Source organism: Ursus arctos, unplaced genomic scaffold (genome assembly GCF_023065955.2).
Source record: "Ursus arctos isolate Adak ecotype North America unplaced genomic scaffold, UrsArc2.0 scaffold_29, whole genome shotgun sequence".
NCBI lineage: Eukaryota > Metazoa > Chordata > Mammalia > Carnivora > Ursidae > Ursus > Ursus arctos.
In genome coordinates, this window is record NW_026622974.1 from 5,486,524 (window position 1) to 5,505,676 (window position 19,153).

General features: G+C 53.2%; 2 protein-coding genes and 1 long non-coding RNA gene across 5 annotated transcripts; 1 reads left to right on the forward strand and 2 right to left on the reverse strand.

Annotated features, from left to right (window-relative positions):
- Positions 1-4,484: 4,484 nt before the first annotated feature.
- On the reverse strand, positions 4,485-8,642 carry LOC130542015 (uncharacterized). The gene is made up of 2 exons (XR_008956235.1): positions 8,398-8,642; positions 4,485-7,626 (listed from the first exon to the last, which is right to left on the reverse strand). It is a non-coding gene; the product is annotated as an uncharacterized LOC130542015 (long non-coding RNA).
- HSP90AB1 (heat shock protein 90 alpha family class B member 1) lies at positions 8,635-14,943 on the forward strand. The gene is made up of 12 exons (XM_026507340.4): positions 8,635-8,937; positions 10,380-10,526; positions 10,824-11,030; positions 11,144-11,303; positions 11,455-11,588; positions 11,704-12,012; positions 12,439-12,604; positions 13,011-13,201; positions 13,312-13,459; positions 13,576-13,844; positions 14,132-14,465; positions 14,579-14,943. The coding sequence occupies exons 2-12, from the start codon at positions 10,380-10,382 to the stop codon at positions 14,686-14,688; spliced, it is 2,175 nt and encodes a 724-aa protein (XP_026363125.1). The 5' UTR covers positions 8,635-8,937; the 3' UTR covers positions 14,689-14,943.
- Positions 14,944-15,197: 254 nt separating this feature from the next.
- SLC35B2 (solute carrier family 35 member B2) lies at positions 15,198-18,625 on the reverse strand. 3 transcript variants are annotated; one of them, XM_026507342.4, is made up of 4 exons: positions 18,483-18,625; positions 17,766-17,959; positions 17,439-17,593; positions 15,198-16,741 (listed from the first exon to the last, which is right to left on the reverse strand). In XM_026507342.4, the coding sequence occupies exons 1-4, from the start codon at positions 18,491-18,493 to the stop codon at positions 15,803-15,805; spliced, it is 1,299 nt and encodes a 432-aa protein (XP_026363127.1). In that variant the 5' UTR covers positions 18,494-18,625; the 3' UTR covers positions 15,198-15,802. The 3 variants fall into 3 exon arrangements, with proteins under 3 accessions (XP_026363127.1, XP_026363128.1, XP_057160007.1); XM_026507343.4 differs by lacking the exon at positions 18,483-18,625 and adding an exon at positions 18,313-18,407; XM_057304024.1 differs by lacking the exons at positions 17,439-17,593; positions 18,483-18,625 and having other exon boundaries at positions 17,766-17,851.
- Positions 18,626-19,153: the final 528 nt, after the last annotated feature.

Consider the following 19,153-nt stretch of genomic DNA (forward strand, 5'->3'; position numbering starts at 1 on the left):
GTGCTGCTGGATCCCCCTTCGTAGAAATGACTCTTCCTGACTGGAAGTGGGACCAGGGTTCTGGCCACACGCTGACTCTGGCTACAGCCCAGACGGCTCACTAATCCCTGACCCGCAGATAGCTACAAATTGGCACCTCTGTGAGGGCTTTTGTTTCTCAGTTTAATTTAATTGAAGGCTTCAGGCCTCATTAAGAGCTCTTAGCACATTTTTAAGGCTGTTTGATGAGCTCTGAAGTTCTCAGGGGGTAGTTAAGCGTAGCATTGTACGGAGAACTGGAGTCCGTGGGCTCCAAGGGTACACTTCAAACCAAGGTATATATCCGAGGCCGGCGGAAAATAAGGTACCCCTTTCCTGTCAGATTCAAAAGCAGGGGTTCCCGGAGTATGTCCCAGTCTTTGCCGTTGCCCTTTGGCACTGAGGCAGAAATAAACCCGTGCTTTTCGCCTTCTCTCCCTCAGCCCCGTCTTGACCTTCCCGTGGTACCCCAGCCTGAGAGTCCTGTTGGGCTCCTTCCTTGGCACCAGCAGCCCCTCAGGGACTCTGTTTCTTCCCTGGGTTCCCTCCAACTGCCTTCCGCCTGCTCTTTCAGGCCTCCAGTCCAGCTGTCCTTCAGTCCATCCCGCACATGGCCACAGAATGGGCCAAAACCAAACGAATACTCTCCAGGGTACGCTGAGCATTTCCTGATTTCCCTCCCCTGCCAACAATGGCAGCCAGCTTACGCAATCCCTTCCCCTTCTGCACCGCAGGGCTTTTGTAACTTGGTGACCCAACGTTCATCATGCCTTCACCGTCCTCCGGCTACCAGACAGAACTCCCGGTTTTCGAGATAGGGTCTACATGCTATTCGTGTTTTCCCTCCTTCGGCTGCGAGTGCCTTACCCGGCTCCCAGGGGTGCTCACGACATTGTCCACCTGACTCCAGCTGTGTGGTGGCACTCATTTCATTGCCTGTGCTCAAGGGCTAGAGATGGCGTTAAGTAGGTTGGTCTCGACCCCAGCAACGATTTGACAGAGGGAAAATACAGATTATCACATCACTTTTCCTTCTTTCTGTACTCAAATAGCTGTTGGAGGGAAATTACTAGAATATCTTTTCCAAAAATGTTTCTAACGCAAACGCCGAAAATGGGCAGTCTCACCCTCGGTTTCTATTCTCCCGACCTCAAGTCTTCACCTAAAGACGAGCAGTGAGGGCAAGAAAATGTAGCTCCCGGGTCTGCCGCCCGCCCAAGCACAGTGATGGCTCCTGACCCCGGTAGGTGCTCTGAAGGCAACACCACCAGTAGGAGACAGGCCTCTACTTTCCCCCGAGCTCTGCTTCCTGTAAGGTGGGGAAGGGCTGAGCAGGAGAATCAGCTGGCTATCACGGACTCTGCGTGACCTGTGCTGGTCATCTCCTTCCTTCCGTGTGACATTTCTGCCTGAAGCATCAGTCTGTGCATTTAGCCGCTGGCCTCCCTGGGGTGGTTACCACTGCAACACAGACATTTCCCTTGTGTTTAGCGTTACATGGATGAATTGTTGGGGCTCTAAACATTTGAGAAGCTTAAGAGCCCCAGTAAAATCACCAGTAATCCTTAAAAAGATAGAAGTCAAGCCACTGGTATAACAAGAACTGGAACACATCTGTATCTGTTCTTTGAGGTGAATATGGAAGGAGCATGGTGAGGTCAGTATCATGGGTGGGGGGCTTGCAGGGAAAACTCCAGTTATGCGGAAAACAAATACTCAGAATGTTAAACTATGATAATGATTCAAAATGGATATGAGCAGAGAAATGCAGAATCATTTTAAAGAGATAGCCGTGCCTTCTGGCCAGCAGGCTCTGCCTGAAACCCGGAGTCTTGACACGCAGAAAGAGTGGTAGGCTGAGGGAAGTCAGCCAGCCGGTAGATCTGGCAGTGAGGCCCATCCGGTCTCCAGGGCAAGCTGGCAGTGGGTGTGGAGATGGGCACCTCACATGAATACAACCCGCGTCCCCCCTCCCCAACCCAGCAGTGCAGTACCCTAGCTGGGCTCCTAGCTCCTGCACAAGACCCCTCGAAGAGGGGAGGTGCTCACTGAGAGCCCTCTATAGCTTTGGCAGCCCTGGTGCTTGCTGTCAATGAGCCAGTTGGCATTCTGGCCCCAGACTACAGGGCAACTGCCAAATGAGTCAGCAGGACCCCACAAAGCGGGGGACCTCTCCAGGACCTGTCTATGGGGTGGGTTCCGATTCAGAGCCTAGGATTCCATCTCGGGCCTGCCAAGTACAAGCTGTGTGACCCCGGGCAAGTCCCATCCTCCCGGCCCAAGTCCTTCTTCTTCAAACGGGGTGACCTATATATATGGACTTGGCTAAGGTGATTTAGGGAGTCTGCGGGAGAGCCTGGATGCAAGAAATGATTACCCTAGAGACACGTGGCACCAAGAATCAATTAGGATAGGCCGCGGCCTAGTGCGCTCCCCGTCCCCCATGTAAGCGGCTCGCTGCTCCTCTCCCCAGCTTCAGTCCCCGGAGCCTTGGAGAACCAGACCTCATTTTCCCCCACAGTAGCCACTTCCAGTGCCAGCCGCCCCGCGGGTCCCAGGTTAGCGATTGACAGCCCAGAACTGTCAGAACCGAACCCGACCATGGCTGGGCGCGGGGGGCGGGACCACGGGAGCCGGGGTGGGTGGGGTCTGGTTAGCCCCGCCCCACGGCGGCGGCGGCGGCGGGGGTGGTGACGTCACCTGTCCCGCGTGCTGCGCGGCCGTTCACACCTGACCCCTGCCGAGTGGGAGACCGGATTAGGCGTCTTGAGGCCACCTGCGCTGCCCCTTAAGCCTGGGTGACCTTGAACGAGGCATTTTCCATCTCGGAGCCGCTCGTCTGTAAAGCAAGGGTAGGCACACTCGCGCTGCCTTTCTCTGGGCTATGAAACTCTGGACCGAGGTAGTAACAACTCGCTTTCACCTACCACTCTGGTCCAGCCTCAGTATCTAGTGGCCCCCCGTCTCCCAGTAACCCTATGCGGTGCTGCCCATTGCACTCCAGAAAACTGAAGCTGGAATGGTTGAAGGATGGAAAAATATTTTGTAAACCGCAAAACACCGGGTAAATACAAGTCTCTGCCTGTCTCTCTCTACCCATCAGATAAGCAGAGAGATAGATGGACTCGGAGAGATGGGAGAATTCCCAGATAGTGAAGGGGAGAGAGATACAAGGCCTCCTGTGTGTGACACCATAACGCAAGCCCGGTATACATTCCTCCCTAGCCTTCAAAACGTTGCAGAGAGTTCTCTTGTCATATACCCAAGGATCCCAAGCCTCCCAGGATCTGGAACTCCCATGTGATCCTCCTCAGGTGAAAGTAGCAAAGTCCTTCCTGATGTCTAACCCTAGTCCCTCCTGTTTGTGAGTTCCTCAGCACCCAGTAGCACTACCACAGCCCTGCCAGTCCCTTATCTGGGTGCAGGTGGACCAGGCAGGCACGGGGCCCAGAAATCCAGTCAGGTGAGAACTGTACATTGGGCAGTGACTTGTGCCTGGGGCGAGTCAGGTGGCAAGCAGAGTAGTTAAGTAGGTCAGGGTTGTTTGTGGTAGAACCCCCCCACCCCCCACCCCTTCCCCTGCCGGTAATTTACTCTGGGCTGAACTGATTTGGCGTTAAGTTTTACCTTAGTCAGGTGGACCTGGGAACACTGAACAATACACAAGACACGAAGGGACACCTGGTGGACGTCATGGCAGGAGCAGGACAATTTAGAGCTGAGTTGACAATGACAGGCAGGACTCAGTCACACCCCGCCTTAGGTCACTAATACTATGCCTTCAGAGAGTCAAGACACACTCATATGTGTATAAATAGATACTATATATATATATATATATATATATATATATATATATATACACACCCCTATATATACCGTATATCAAATATACCCTATTTACAATTTCAAAATGGCTTAGATCATAACTCTGGCCTTTTCACTACTCCTCCCTGAGAAAAGTAGTTCTTGTCCATGACTTCAGCCATCAGTCTCTGTCTCCTGAACATTCTTTCTTTGGGGGCGCCTGGGTGGCTCAGTCGTTAGGCGTCTGCCTTCGGCTCGGGCGTGGTCCCGGGGTTCTGGGATCGAGCCCCACATCGGGCTCCTCTGCTGGGAGCCTGCTTCTTCCTCTCACACTCCCCCTGCTTGTGTTCCCTCTCTCGCTGGCTGTCTCTCTCTCTGTCGAATAAATAAATAAAATCTTAAAAAAAAAAAAATTCTCTCTTTGGTGCCCCATAACATGCCTAAAACAGACCCTTGGTCCCTTCCAACGCAGAGTGGTCCTCCTCCCCTGCCTTCAGGCCTCATGTTCCATCGTTCTGCCACAGAAAAGGTGAACACCGTGCCTCTTCCCTACCCCGGTGTGATCTTCCCACTTTCAGCTTTTGCCTTCTCCAAGCTGTGTCCCGTGGAGTCCCCATGTGTTTTTTTCTGTTTCTTTGAGCATCACAATTAACTGGCTTGACTTAAAGATTTAATATATTTAAACTTTTATGCAATAACTAAATAATATATATTTTTCTCAAGCATTTATGGAAACTTTTCACATATTAACCACATCCTAGGTTACAAAAGAAGTCTAAAATACAAAAGAGCCAGTATTAAACACATTGCATTGTATGTCTATAACGTAATTAAAAGATAATATAGGGGTGCCTGGGTGGCTCAGTCTGTTAAGCCTCTGCCTTCGGCTTGGGTCATGATCCCAGGGTCCTGGGATCGAGCCCCATATCGGGCTTCCTTCTCAGTGGGGAGCCTGCTTCTCCCTCTCCCTCTGCAGCTCCCCCTGCTTGTTCTCTCTCTGTGTCAAACAAATAAATAAAATCTTTTTTAAAAAGATAATATAAAAATAATTGGAAATGAATACTTTTTTAAAAAGATTATATTTATTTGAGAGAGAGCTTGAGAGAGCACAAGTAGGGTGAGGGGCACAGGGAGAAGCCGACTTGCAGGTCCTGGCTGGTGCAGCGTAACAAGAAATAAGAAATACAAGGATTAGAAAGTGAGAAACCAAACTGTCATTGTTCTCAGATGATAGATAGGGTTGTACCTAAAACACAAAAAACAAATTAGAATAATAAGGTAGTTTGCCAAGTTGTGGGACCAATAAACAAAAGTCAATTGCTTTCCAAAGTCTTCAGGAAACTTAAAATGAAGGAAAATTGCCATTGCATCAAAAACAAAAAGTACAGTACTAACAATGAAGTGAGTGAAAGTTGTGAAAGAAATGTCTCATGTCCCAACTGAATGTGGAAACTGAGGCAGAGCTGGAGCCCAGGCTGGCCATGCAGACTGGCTCAATTGTCCAACCTCTCTGAACATCAAGTCCATCGGCCTGTGAGGATGTCAGTGCCAGGTATTCCCCACGGAGGTCAGAGATATAAGCCTCATGGAACCGGGTAGAACCGGAACAGACAGGACCCATCTGGCAGCCACTGAGCTTGGGATGGGTGCATGTTCCAAGAGTCAAGGATCCAGAGCTACTCCCCATGCTTACACAATCCCTGAGGTCCTCATGCTTTGGGCTGCTTTATTCATCCATTGCCTCTTACCTTGGCAGCCTTCCTGATCCCCTTAAAAGGTCAGTGGTGCAGCCTCATTAGAAGAATTCCCAGCTGAGCAGCCCCTGAGTCTGTGCTCCAAGACTTCGCTCTGCTTTAGCTAGATCAGGGGTAAGTCTTCCCTGTACAAGGTGAGAGACTACATATTTCAGACTGCGCAAGCTACCTGGTCTCTGTGGCGCTATCAGCTCTGCCACTGCAGCATAAAATGAGCCAAAGACAACATGGAAGCAAGCAAGCGGGGCTATGTTTCAGTGAAGCTCTATGAACACAAATTCAAATTTCATGTACTTTTCACATGCCAAAATATTTTCTTTCTCTTGATTTTTTCAACAGTGTAAAAAATGTGAAAAACATTCTTCCCCATAAGCCATATAAAAACAAGCGACAGGCCCACCAGCTGCAGGCCACAGTTTGTCAGTTCTTGCTTCATCTGGCTACCCTCCAACAACAGAAGGCTGAGTTGGGTCTTTGCGGCCTGGTCAGGAACAAAGGGTATCTTGGGAACAGTGAGCATTCCAAGTGCTGCCGGAAATAGGATTCTGGAGATCTAGGGGGTTTAAGCTGTTTTTAATAGCCTTCAGTGGCTTCCCTCACTCTAAGTTAAGGTCAGGACGCCTTGGCATGGCATTTGTGGCCCTTGGTGACCCGAACCCTGCCAGCAGGGTCACTTTCAGCGCCTCTGCCTCCCTCTGGGGCTCCTAGGCTATGGCCCTTCTGTCAGGGCGGTGCCTTTCCATGCTTTTCCCTCTTCTGGGGATAGATCTGTGCCATGGGCTGGCTAGCCTTAGCCGTAAGCCTGCCCCCTTGCTCAGGCTGAGCTGGGAGTCTGATAATTCTCCCACGTTGCTGTGATTCACGCCTGTCCTGCAGCAGCCCCTTGTGGGCTGAAAGCTCCATCTTGTTTATGCATTTTTGCATTCCCAGGCACTTACTGTGGGGGCTTAAGTGAGTGTCAATGAGTGGGAGAAGGCTTCCAGAAGAGGAGGTAGAATTTCTGTGCTAGTACAAGATGTGAAAGCTTCCCATTAGAAGACCCCTGAAAGGTCTCTGATCCTAAGACTGATGACCAGGAGTGACTTCTGCTCTGCCCTGGACTTGGGACCTGGGGGGAGAGACAGCATCTCCACTCCATTTCTGGAGCAAGGAGCAACGGTTGGTGCAACAAAGGCTTTGAGCTGACTGATCTCACTGAAGCCTTGCTGTCCCAGTTCCTAGACTGTGGAGACTCACTTTCACCACTTCACAGGACCGTGGAATGGTGTGAATGCTCTTTGTGAACTAGGGAGATTTTTAATTTGTTAGACCCCTTCTGCCCAGAGGGAGAGAGGGTATGTTGAGGGATGACACACTTCCTTTGAGATTTTGATCAGAAACAGAAATCCTGGGAGATTCCTGGTAACAGCACCCTTCCCAAGCTCATTAACTTTCAGTATCAGGTTTTTCACACACCATAGGAAGGGGAACAGAAGAGTAAGGAGAAATGAAATTGTGGTGGCAGCGGGATGATGAGGTCTGGAGTGTGGGGCAAAGATAAGGAAAGGGAGGGTCCTTTGTTCTCTGGAATTTAACACATGAATAAAGAAAATACAAAGGAAGGAAGATGGGGGCACCAGGGCTGTTGAAGAAGGACTAGGGGTGGTGGTGGTTTTTTGGGGGAAACCCCTCCCCAGCATTCCAGTGGAGGACACTGTGGGCCAGGAAGGCAGCTGATGGACATCTACAAGGTCACAGAGCAGGAAGTGGCCATTCTCTTCCGGAGGGGCTGTGGGTCCGACACGATTCCTAGATGGCGGCCTTGGATAGACAAGGACAGCTTCCCCTCCAGGAAGGCACGCAATAGGGGCAGAGCCAAGTGAGGGATGGCGTCCCAAAGCTCTTTGGGCAGGCTAAGGGTGTGGGGGCTTGGGAGCTCCGGCGCCACAGCTCAACCTCTGGCAAACTGCAGCGGGCTGCCCTCTGGCCAGCGTCTTCAAGCGACCTCCAAGACTCCCTGCCACTCTGCAGGGGTCCCTGGAGACCCCCTCCTCCTCCGGTCTGGCAGCTGCAGGAGCGAAAAGGGCGAAAAAAAAAATGAAACCAGACTGAGAAATGGCTCGATGTGCTCACGCAAGGGAGACTCATGTCTCAGTGTTCTACACACGTGGGAGACTGCAGGAGTTGGGGAGGGGTCCCCCTTCCCATCCCCCCGCGGTGGCGAACGCATCCCCAGTCTCTGTTCTCTGAAGGCGGCGCCGGCACAACCGCCCCTACAGCCCAGGGCCGTGTGATTGATAGGGAAGGGGGGGGTCAATCATTTCCTTTATGCTCCGTCCCACTCCCGAGGGAGTGCCAAGCTAGCTGGGCCTGGCAGGTGGAAAACAGGGTCCCGCCGCTTCCTAGGATAAACAGGATTGGGAGAGCCCACCTCCTCCTCCCCGGGGACCCCAGCAGAGTCGCATGGGTAACACAGCAGCTGCAGAGACGGCCCAGGCCGCAGAAGGCGGGGCGGGGCCTGGAGGAAAGGGGCGGGGCAGGGGCGGGGCCGCCAAGGCGGGTCTGGAAGCTGCTGGAAGTAATCGCAGTACCGCCGTCGTCGCTCCTTCCGCTGGGCTCAGGCAAAGAGTCCCCCTGCCAGCCCAGGCCGGCGCCCTTCCCCCAGCCGGAGCCACGCCCCGCTGCAAAGCCCGGACTCTTCCTCCTGCCTCAGGGAGGGCCGAGATCCGGGGGCTGCCTTAAGTTAGACCTAGAATTTCGCACCGTCCCTAAAGAAAACCCCTTCCCCTTATCAGGGCTGTAGGAGTGCGTAGGGCAGATTGTAGCAAAAAAGTCGAACCTGGGAGCCGAGGTCGGAGTGGTTGGCCGCTTCTATCTCCGCCCTCCACCTTTTTAGATGTTCCTCCAGGACAGGACTCTTGGGTTTGGAGGCGCCTGCCTCACAGGTTTATAGGAAGGTCGGTGGCATCCGCGCCCCTATATCCCCCGTTTATGACATACGAGCATTTCCAATCTTTAGCTCTTGGAGAGGGATCATGCCTTGGAATTGTGGAGATGTGGCCACAAAAAGGAATACTTGCGTGTGCTCTTAAGGCGGAGACTGAGAGCTGCTGCTCCCGCCCTTCCCCGCCCCCTCCCCTATTTTGGTCCATGACGTCAAGGTGGGCGGGCAGCGGCAGGTGCGGGGCTGACAGTCAGCCTCCTTTAAGGCGGAGGGATTCGGGGGCGGGCAGCTGGGCTGTGCTTCGCCGTATATAGAGCAGTTGGGGGCGCACAGCCGCTCTCTTGAGTCACCCCCGCGCAGCCCCTTTGCGGACTCGTAGGCAGACGCAGCCCGTACCAACCGTGGTCTGTAGTGCTTACAGTTTTTTCCTTTAAGGTAAGATTGGAGTTCCATTCAGACTTTTGTGCCTGGAATGGTCTTTTGAGTTGCTTTCGTTCCTCGTGTCCTTATCAAAGCCTAGATTTTGTTGTGTTGGAGCGGCCCCTGGAATAGGACGACTCCAAATTTCGTTTGAGGGAGGGGGTTCGCGAGTTAGGCTTGTTTTTAAATCCGTGTGTGGGTGGGGGGGCTTCCCCGGGGCGGCGACTAGCGGTGGGGGAGATGGGCCGCGAAGTGGGCTTGGGGTAGTGGGCAGCTGCACGTGGTGTCCGCGCCGGTCCGGGACGCTGCCATGTTTGCCTCTCCACTTCCGGACGCGGCTACGGGGCGCCGGAGAGTCCCCAAGGGTGGTGGGTGTGCGCGCTGGACGTGACTCAGCACAGCCTGGTGTTGGCCTGGCTTTGGCATCTGCCCTGTGGGAAGCGTTTTTCAAGTGTTTTCGGTTCTTTTCTGTGAGGTTTTTCGGTGAGGAACGTTTACGGCTGGCTCTGGCCCATGGTGCTTTCTCCCTTCTTCCAGATCTTTCCTGCAGTGTCAGTGTGGGGGAGGGAAGAAGAGGGGGCAGGCTCTGGAAGATTCATGGGCCCTTTCCTCCCCCGCCCCTCCCAGAGAGCTGAGATTGTTCTGGAAGCTTCTGGAGCCCGGCGCCCCGCCCTGGTGCCCGGATGCTGGGGCGAAGGGAGGCTGCGCGGTGGCGCCCCCTCCTCGCGTGGCCCTGGCCGACGCATGTCCGGCAGTGACGAGGGTCTGCCCAGCGGACTACAGCCACCATCTTAGTTGGGTTTGGTTTGGTCCTGTATTGTAGTCACGTGTGTTCAGGGGGTCACGGTGGAGCTTTTGCTTTTCTCGGCTCTTTGTCTTAGTAGCTTCTAGGGCGGGTATCCACCGGTCTCAGGGGTAATCCTCCTGTGCCCTGAGGCAGCAATCCCACATGTGCTTGTGGGAGATACCCAGTGGGAGAGCCAGTTCCCAATTATTCCTCTTTTAACATGAAATCAGTCACTTTGGGCTACTGTTTTTCCTACCAAAAAGGTAACAGAACTGCAGTCAGTGGTTTTCTCCTTCAAATGCCTGGAGCCCTTTTTGTGTTGGAGCCGCGAACTGCATGTCCAACAAGGTACCCAGTGATGATGAGGCTGTTGGGTCCCATGGACCATTTAAAGTGTTTAGACTCCAAGATACCTTTCCGAAACATTTGACATTGTATATTGTGTTAAAGAAGCTTTTTGAATTTTTCTTTCTAAATTGGGTTCCTTGTAAGGGTATAGGCTGGTATCTTTGAAGAAAACGTTTTACAGTCTTTCAGGAATATGTTTAGTACCCAGCTCAAAGCAGTTTGAAGTAAATCTCTTTGAGTTTTCATTGAGACTGGGATGAACTTGAGTGTTAAATATGGGGCCATGGTGTTCTTTTGTAATTCTTGACCGTTCTTATTTTAGATGCCTGAGGAAGTGCACCATGGAGAGGAGGAGGTGGAGACTTTTGCCTTCCAGGCAGAAATTGCCCAACTCATGTCCCTCATCATCAATACCTTCTATTCTAACAAGGAAATTTTCCTTCGGGAGTTGATCAGTAATGCTTCTGATGTGAGTGCTTTGGGTACCTTCATTTGTGGTATTTGTTTTCAGCATTCAGGAGAAGGGAGAAGAGTGGTTTGGCATTTTGTGGGGCTGCCGTTGGAGGGGATAAAACTGCTACTGTTCTTAGAAGAGTTTGCTTTACTCTGTGGGCATAGTTGGAATATTGTAATTCTAACTGTGATTCTTAAACCTCAGGTTGGGGTGGTAATCACAACTAAGGCTACTTGGACGTGAAAAAGTTTTCTTTTGGATCAAGATGAGCTTTGGGAAGCAGAAATGTAAAATTGAAATTTGTATTTTTAGGCCTTGGACAAGATTCGCTATGAGAGCCTGACAGACCCCTCCAAGTTGGACAGCGGTAAAGAGCTGAAAATTGACATCATCCCCAACCCCCAGGAACGCACCCTGACTCTAGTGGACACAGGCATTGGTATGACCAAAGCGGATCTCATAAATAATTTGGGAACTATCGCGAAGTCTGGAACTAAGGCGTTCATGGAGGCTCTTCAGGTATGTGGTGTTTTAGCTAGACACGCACTGTTCGTTTTTGGGGATATTCTTTGGTTTGGTGTGCTGTTTTGTGTTTTTTTAAACTAGCGTTTGACTTTAAAAACTTTTGGCAGGCTGGTGCAGACATTTCCATGATTGGACAATTTGGCGTTGGCTTTTATTCTGCCTACCTGGTAGCAGAAAAGGTGGTTGTTATCACAAAGCACAATGATGATGAGCAGTATGCCTGGGAGTCTTCTGCTGGGGGCTCCTTCACCGTTCGTGCAGACCATGGTAAGTTGACTTTCTGGTTAAGTTGTCTGGTCTAGAATTCTGGGGAAATCTGTAATAGAGATCTTAAGCATGTTCTTTGTAAAGTAGTTTTTTCGTTACAGTTCTGTATTTCATTTTCTGTCCCTACTGTATCGTAATTGACTTTTCCTAGGTGAGCCCATTGGCCGGGGTACTAAAGTGATCCTCCATCTTAAAGAAGACCAGACAGAATATTTAGAGGAGAGACGTGTCAAAGAAGTGGTGAAGAAGCACTCGCAGTTCATAGGTTATCCCATCACCCTTTATGTGAGTGTGGGCTGGCGATCCTCACACATACCATGTCTGCTGCTCAGGAGAAGGGGATGGGCCCTGGTGTTTCGGTGTTCTGTATTCTGAAACTACGGGTGTTTTGTACTTTCAGTTGGAGAAGGAGCGAGAGAAAGAAATCAGTGATGATGAGGCAGAGGAGGAGAAAGGGGAGAAAGAGGAAGAAGATAAAGATGATGAAGAGAAGCCCAAGATTGAAGATGTGGGCTCAGATGAGGAGGATGATAGTGGGAAGGACAAGAAAAAGAAAACAAAGAAGATTAAGGAGAAATATATTGATCAGGAAGAACTGAACAAGACCAAGCCCATTTGGACCAGAAACCCTGATGACATTACCCAGGAGGAATATGGAGAGTTTTACAAGAGCCTTACTAATGACTGGGAAGACCACTTGGCGGTCAAGGTGAGAAGCTTTCCATGTGGACCCAATAAGAGAAACAGGCAGAAGGGTGCTGCTGGTGGTGGACAAGTGGAACTTGCCCACCTGGTCGGTAGGTGGGAACTGAGTGCCACGGAGCCGTGTCCATTCACCTACTGGTGACCCAGGGTGAAGAAAGGACATCCTTCCCAGTGACCTCACTTTGTCTGCATGGCAGGTTCTTGATGGTATTGTTTTCTCATTGCTCGAAGGGTTAGACACAGCTGTCCCAGTTTAGCTTAATTCAGGGTGTGAGAGCTAAATTTGCTCAACAGCTGTCCTAGGGCATCTCTTTTATCCTTGGTTCTTGGGGAAGGTCTTTGTTCTAAACTGTTCATTGAAGTGATGTTGGGAATAAACACCTCTGTCTTGAAGTATACTATTGGTTCGTCTTGGATTTTTTTTTTTCAGCACTTCTCTGTAGAAGGTCAGCTGGAATTCAGGGCACTGCTGTTCATCCCCCGTCGGGCTCCTTTTGACCTCTTTGAGAACAAGAAGAAAAAGAACAACATCAAGCTCTACGTGCGCCGTGTGTTCATCATGGACAGCTGTGATGAGCTGATACCAGAGTATCTCAGTGAGTGCGGGCCTGGTCTCATGTAGCTGGGCACAGGCCGTTGAAGCCCCCTCAGCATTCTCAAGAAAGGGAGGTCTTGGGGTTTTTTTGGTTTTGGGGGGGTTTTTTGAAAATGAAGTCTTTATTGTAGATAACATGGCAAATGAAGGTTTGGTGAGAAAATGGGTCCTATTGAATTTAGATACTCCTATTTTTATTTATTTTTTTAAATATTTTATGTATTTGAGAGAGCACATGAACACAAACGGGGAGCAGTAGGCTCCCCACTGAGCAGGGAGCCCAATGCAGGACTCTGTCCCAGGACCCTGGGATCATGACCTGAGCTGAAGGCAGATGCTTAACTAACAGCCACCAGGTGTCCCTGCCCTGTGTATTTTTAACTCTCTTTCTCCCTGGTTGATTGCAGACTTCATCCGTGGTGTGGTTGACTCCGAGGACCTGCCCCTGAACATCTCCCGAGAAATGCTCCAGCAGAGCAAAATCTTGAAAGTCATTCGCAAAAATATCGTGAAGAAGTGCCTTGAGCTCTTCTCTGAACTGGCAGAAGACAAAGAGAACTATAAGAAATTCTATGAGGCGTTCTCTAAAAACCTTAAGGTAGAGACGCAAAACAGTTACTTAAAACTTATGGTGGACGGTTATTTTTCATTCACATAGAGGGTAACAGATTATTTACAGGTAAAATTGTTTTTTTCCCGCCCTCGAAGCTTGGAATCCATGAGGACTCCACCAACCGGCGCCGCCTCTCTGAGCTGCTGCGCTACCACACGTCCCAGTCTGGGGATGAGATGACGTCTCTGTCCGAGTATGTGTCCCGCATGAAGGAGACCCAGAAGTCCATCTATTACATCACTGGTGCGTTGGAGCCTGGGTCTGATCAAAGCCTCTCGGGTGTGAGGAGGGTAGGGAGGGCATTTGGGCATCCCTGGGAACTGACATTCTGACCTGAGTCACATTCAATAACCCTACAGGTGAGAGCAAGGAGCAGGTTGCCAACTCTGCGTTCGTGGAGCGAGTGCGGAAGCGGGGCTTCGAGGTCGTGTATATGACGGAGCCCATCGACGAGTACTGCGTGCAGCAGCTCAAGGAGTTTGATGGGAAGAGTCTGGTCTCGGTTACCAAGGAGGGCCTAGAGCTGCCTGAGGATGAGGAGGAGAAGAAGAAGATGGAGGAGAGCAAGGCCAAGTTTGAGAACCTCTGCAAACTCATGAAAGAAATCTTGGATAAGAAAGTTGAGAAGGTAAACAATTCTGGGACCTAGGATGTATTTTGTAAACAAGTGCTTTTAGGGCTGCTTCCCTCCTAATCTCGGGGCGCTACGCAATGAGTAGTTGTAAGTAGCCTCGTTGGTTTAGAGCTTGTCTAAACCAGGCAGGTTTAACTTAAGGTTGGTATATCTGTAATATTGGACAAAGGTTTCAGCTTTGCTTGAGTTTCTTCAGAGAATAGAAATTAACATACGGTCATTTAAGCCTGGAAATGGTAACCTGATTTCCTATCAACGTAAGTTTTTGTGGCTGTCCACAGGTGACAATCTCCAACAGGTTAGTGTCTTCACCCTGCTGCATTGTGACTAGCACCTATGGCTGGACGGCCAACATGGAGCGGATCATGAAAGCCCAGGCCCTTCGGGACAACTCTACGATGGGCTATATGATGGCCAAGAAGCACCTGGAGATCAATCCTGACCACCCCATCGTGGAGACACTGAGGCAGAAGGCGGAGGCGGACAAGAACGACAAGGCTGTCAAGGACCTGGTGGTGCTGCTCTTTGAAACGGCTCTGCTGTCTTCTGGCTTCTCACTCGAGGATCCCCAGACTCACTCCAACCGCATCTACCGCATGATCAAGCTAGGCCTGGGTGAGTACCTTTGTTACCAGAGGGCGGGGCAAGGAACCGGGGAGCTGGTCTCACAGGGACAAATTTTGATTTAGTTGGATCAAAGTTCATGTGCCATTTTTTTCTACTTCCAGGCATTGATGAAGACGAAGTGACAGCAGAGGAACCCAGTGCTGCTGTTCCTGATGAGATCCCCCCCCTTGAGGGTGATGAGGATGCCTCTCGCATGGAAGAAGTAGATTAGTCCTACCTGCGGACCTTGTGCCCACTGTATAGTGTCCCCCTGGCTCCCCAGCAGCCCTGAGTGGCCCTGGTTCACCTGGTTCCCTCTGCCGATGTCTAGTGATTTTTTTTTTTTCCCTTCTCCTGTCTTTGAGGCAGGAAAGAAGGCCCTCAAGCCCTATCCCTTCTGATATTTGACAAGGGGTTTGGATGTGTATTGTGGTTTTGTTTATTTTGTTGAGATTAAAGTATGCAAATAAAGACACAGTTTTATACAGTTATGCTCTCCTTGTAAAGTGGATGTTATGCTGCCTTCTGAGTTTCCTTAGCTCTATCCCAAGTCGTACCTGCTGTCATTCTGAGGATAGGTATTTCTGGTACAGTGAAAGCTAAGGTCACCTGTAGCCACTTAGCACTTCTGAAGTTCCCCAACATTGACTCTAAAAGGTAGCTGCAAACTAGCACGTATAATATCCTCTTGGTCCCCTTCCTAAAGCATACACTCGAGTGAGCCAAAACACAGGACTTAAGCCCATTGCAATTTAATTTAATAAAATAAAATTATAAGAGCAAAATTACATTTCCAAAGTACCAAAACCTGCAACTGCCTCTTGGAGCAGAGCCTAGGGATCCAGGAGCGGAGAAGGTGGTGTCACTGGGCAGGGCTCTCCCATCCCCCTCCTCCAGCACAGCACCATCTTTCACAGACTCCTGGGAAAGCAGCACTTGGAGCCTACAACACTTGTGCTTTTCTCCCCAGAGTAAGAACCGTAGGTCTCTGGGAGGGCGTCTGCAAGGGTGGGCTACTCAGGGTAGTGGACAAGCACAGGTGAGGTTGGTGGAGCCCACAGGGCAAGACCTCCAGAAATTGGAGGGGGTGGGGGCTTCGGAAGGTGCCTCTGCCTTCTCGGCTCCCCTCCGCACTGAGGCGGGTCCTCAGAATCCCTACTAGAGAACGGGTGACTTAAGGCAAAGGGGAAGGCTGCCTCTTGGACTCAACCCCAACTTGCGGAGCTGGTTGGTGATACTGAGAAAAAAACCTGCATTCTTCCCCCGAGCCAGCCGCCTCAAAAGTTACAGTAGGAGAGGGAAACTGGCGTGGTGAGGGTCTTGTTCCACTCCAGCCCTCAGGCCCCTCAAACTTTCTGCACCGGAGACTCGACAGGCACAGCCTTCTTGCCCCGCTGCTTTAGGCGGCCCCGGGCATAGACTCTGAGCAGGAGGGCAGCAAAGACCACAGCCACCCCCAGACCCCCCACCACAGTGACAGTGTGGCCATAAAGAAGGCAGGAGAGGAGGATGGCGAAGGCCTGGCGGAGGGTCATGATGATGGTGAAGATGGCGGCCCCGAACTGCCCGATGGTGTAGAAGATGAAGAGCTGGCCGCACGCGGAGCAGACCGAGAGCAGCAGGGCGTGCGCGGCGAATTCACTGTGTCGCCCCATAAAGCGGGTTCCCTCCAGGAGGGCCCCCTGCTCCAGCAGGGAGCCCACCGTGAAGAGGCAGGAGAAGAAGTTGACCCCGAACATCATCTGCACCGAAGACATCTTATAGGCAAACAGGGCGTCCTGCCAGTTGGAGGTAAAGCTGTCGAAGGCAATGTAGCCTGCCAGCAGGATGAGGCCCGACAGCGTGGTGGCCGGGGAGCTGCGGGGCTCCGGTCCGCTGGACAGCAGAAACATGCTGACCCCGATGGAGATGAGGCCGGCTGTCAGGTATTCCCAGTGTTCATAGCTGCGCCGAGACACCAACTTGCCCATCAGCATGACCGGGATCACCTTGGAGGCCTTGGCCAGCACCTGGGTGGGGAAGCTGACGAACTTGAGCGCTTCGTACTGACACCAGCTGCTAAGCACATTGGACAGGCTGGCAAAGGAGTAGCGGTACATGGGGGCCCCGTGGCGGGGCTGCTTGCAGAGGGTGCAGTAGACGCCGGCGACCACCAGCGCCAGCACGCGGTTCATTAGCACCAGGAACTGGGAGTCCGTGAAGCGCTCGCCGGGCGATGTGGCGGTAGCCCCATAGCTGCGGGTCATCACTCTTTCCTGCAGCACTCCCCAAGTCAGATAGGACACCTGGGCGGGGGAGGACGAGGACAGGGGAGAAGAGATGCAAGAGAAGGGAAAGGGGTAAAAAAGCATCCGGACAACTTCCCTCTCCTCAGGTATCTAAATGATTTAAAGGACAGCAGACGTATTTTGGTCCCTCCATAGTAACTCGTCTCCCCTCCCAAGCTTGCATTCACCTTGGAGAGAATCCAGTGTGTGTGAAGACCCTGTGCGCCCCACACAAGGGGCTGTTAAAGCCGACTCCATCCCAGGTATCTTCCTATCTATTCTCAGTCAATTCAGGGAGTTAAAAGATGGGACACCTGTTAGGTCAGCATGTGGACAGGTAGCAGTGCGCACGCCCAAGTGCCGAGAGCTCAGCATCTTAGCTCCTTCTCACATGTAGCGGGGAAGGCTGAAGGGCTTCCCCAAACTTCGATCAGTGGGTTAACACTACATGAGACACATCATCGCAAGGGGGAAGTGCAGGAGCAGCACAAAAGACATCACAGAAAAGAGGGTAAGAGGAAAGAAGGAAGGAAAAGACAGCACGTCCTCCAACCACTTCTAAGAAGATGATGGCACAGTGCACCCTTGGGAGGAGGGGCCACATAACACACTAGCCAGGGAACTGTTGGGACTGGTAGGATGAAAACTTCGGTTCCGTGCAGTCCCTGTGCACCGGGACCCCACCCAGGAAGAGAAGCAGCGCCCGCCTACCTACCTGCAGCCCCGCACCACAGAAGAGCAGCTTCAGGGCCTGCCAAGTGGGAGTGGTCTCTGCCGGCTCCGACCGGGAAGCCAGAGGAACCTCGTCAGAGGCCTTGGGCTCGTTGCCAAACACACAAGTTTTCACCAGGGGGAAGCAGAGACCCCTGCCTAAAAAAAGGCACACAAGGTCCAGACCTCATCTTCCCCAGAGCAGCCAGCTACCCCGCTGCCGGGCCTGCAGGTCCCCCTCCCTCCCTTTCCAAGCCACACCCCTATTTGGACTGCTAGTCAGCACTCATAAAACGGACCTAGCACACCAACCCACCCTTAGCGCACACACCTGTCTCCAGGTAGTTCTTCCGCCTGAAGTACTGCACCATCAGGTAGCCGGGAACCATAAAGCTGGCGTAGCCTGCAGCATTCACCAAAAACCGGAAGAACCAAAGCTGCGTCCATGACTCTGGAGGGGCTTCGGGGGTCTCCCCACCTGCGCCCAGGGAGGGGAGCGCAGCCAGCACCACCACTGCCCACCACCTGCGGGGACAGCGGACGTAAGGGTTAGGGTGCAGTTCCTCATCCACTCGGCCCTCCAGAGGGGACTACACTGGAGAAGGGCCCGGAGTCTCCCCGCCCCCCTCAGCTGCAGCCCAGCCCGGACAAAGAGCCTCTCTCTCTCCTGGGGCGGGGGGGACGGGGGGCGGCGCGGGCCAAGCAGGGCTCCCTCCCTCCCCGGGGGCGGACCCGCCCCTCTGACCACACAGGTTCCCTCTGTTCCCTCCAGCGCTCGCCGGCCGCTCTGGCCACAGGCGGCGCCCCCTCCTCCCACCCCGCCTTCCAGGATCCGGGAGCGCCAGGGTTCCCAACTCCTCCGCCCGACACTCCCGGACCCTCGCCAGGAGCACGAGTCCGCGCCGCGCCTCCCTCCCTGCCGGCTCCGGGCCCCGCGGGCCGGCCGCCCAGCAGCTGGGACCCCACCCGGCCCCTCCGTGCCCAGCAGCGGCAGTCACGTGGCCCGGGGGCTCGGTCACGTGGGCCCGCCGCTCCCCTAGCCCCGCACCTGGCGTCCATGGTCCGGGCCGCGTGGGGCGGAGGGGGGCCGGGGAATGCGGTCCCCGGGCCGCGCTCTCCCTCCGCTTCCGACGCGGCCTCCAGCAGCGGCCAGTGAGCGAGCGGCTAGCGGAAGTGCCGCGCTCTTCCCGCCTCCCTCCCCGCGGCCGCCCCTCCGCCCCCAGCCGCGACCACGCAGCGCCCCGGGCCGCCGGCGGGCCACAGCGCCCCCGCGTGGCCCGGAGGGAGACGCGGCTCGGGAGCCGGGCGCCGGGCTGCCCCGGACGGGGCGGGGGGAGGCGGGGAGCCCCCAGGCCGCGCACCCCGACCCCGCTTCGCCTTGGCCCTTAGCCCTCACAACCAACCCGGGAGGTGGTGGTGCCCCCTGCCGTCTTGGGACGGGGGCATTGTGGTTCTGCGTCCCAAGCACTTCCTCTTACGTTACCCCTTTCCCATTTTCTGACAGGAAGCTCTCTCCTTCCTTTCTCCGCTGGGCTGCAGTTCTGTCCACCAACCACCCATGACCTTCGAGGCTCTGCATGACCTGGCCCCTCCACCTCGCCCACTCACCCACCCTCTGCCGAGTCCCACTGGCCCGCCCTCCGGGGCCTCTCAGCAGAGGCCTTCCCCTGGACACTCGTCCTTCTGTCCAGGCTGAGATGACACTCCCCCGACTACCCG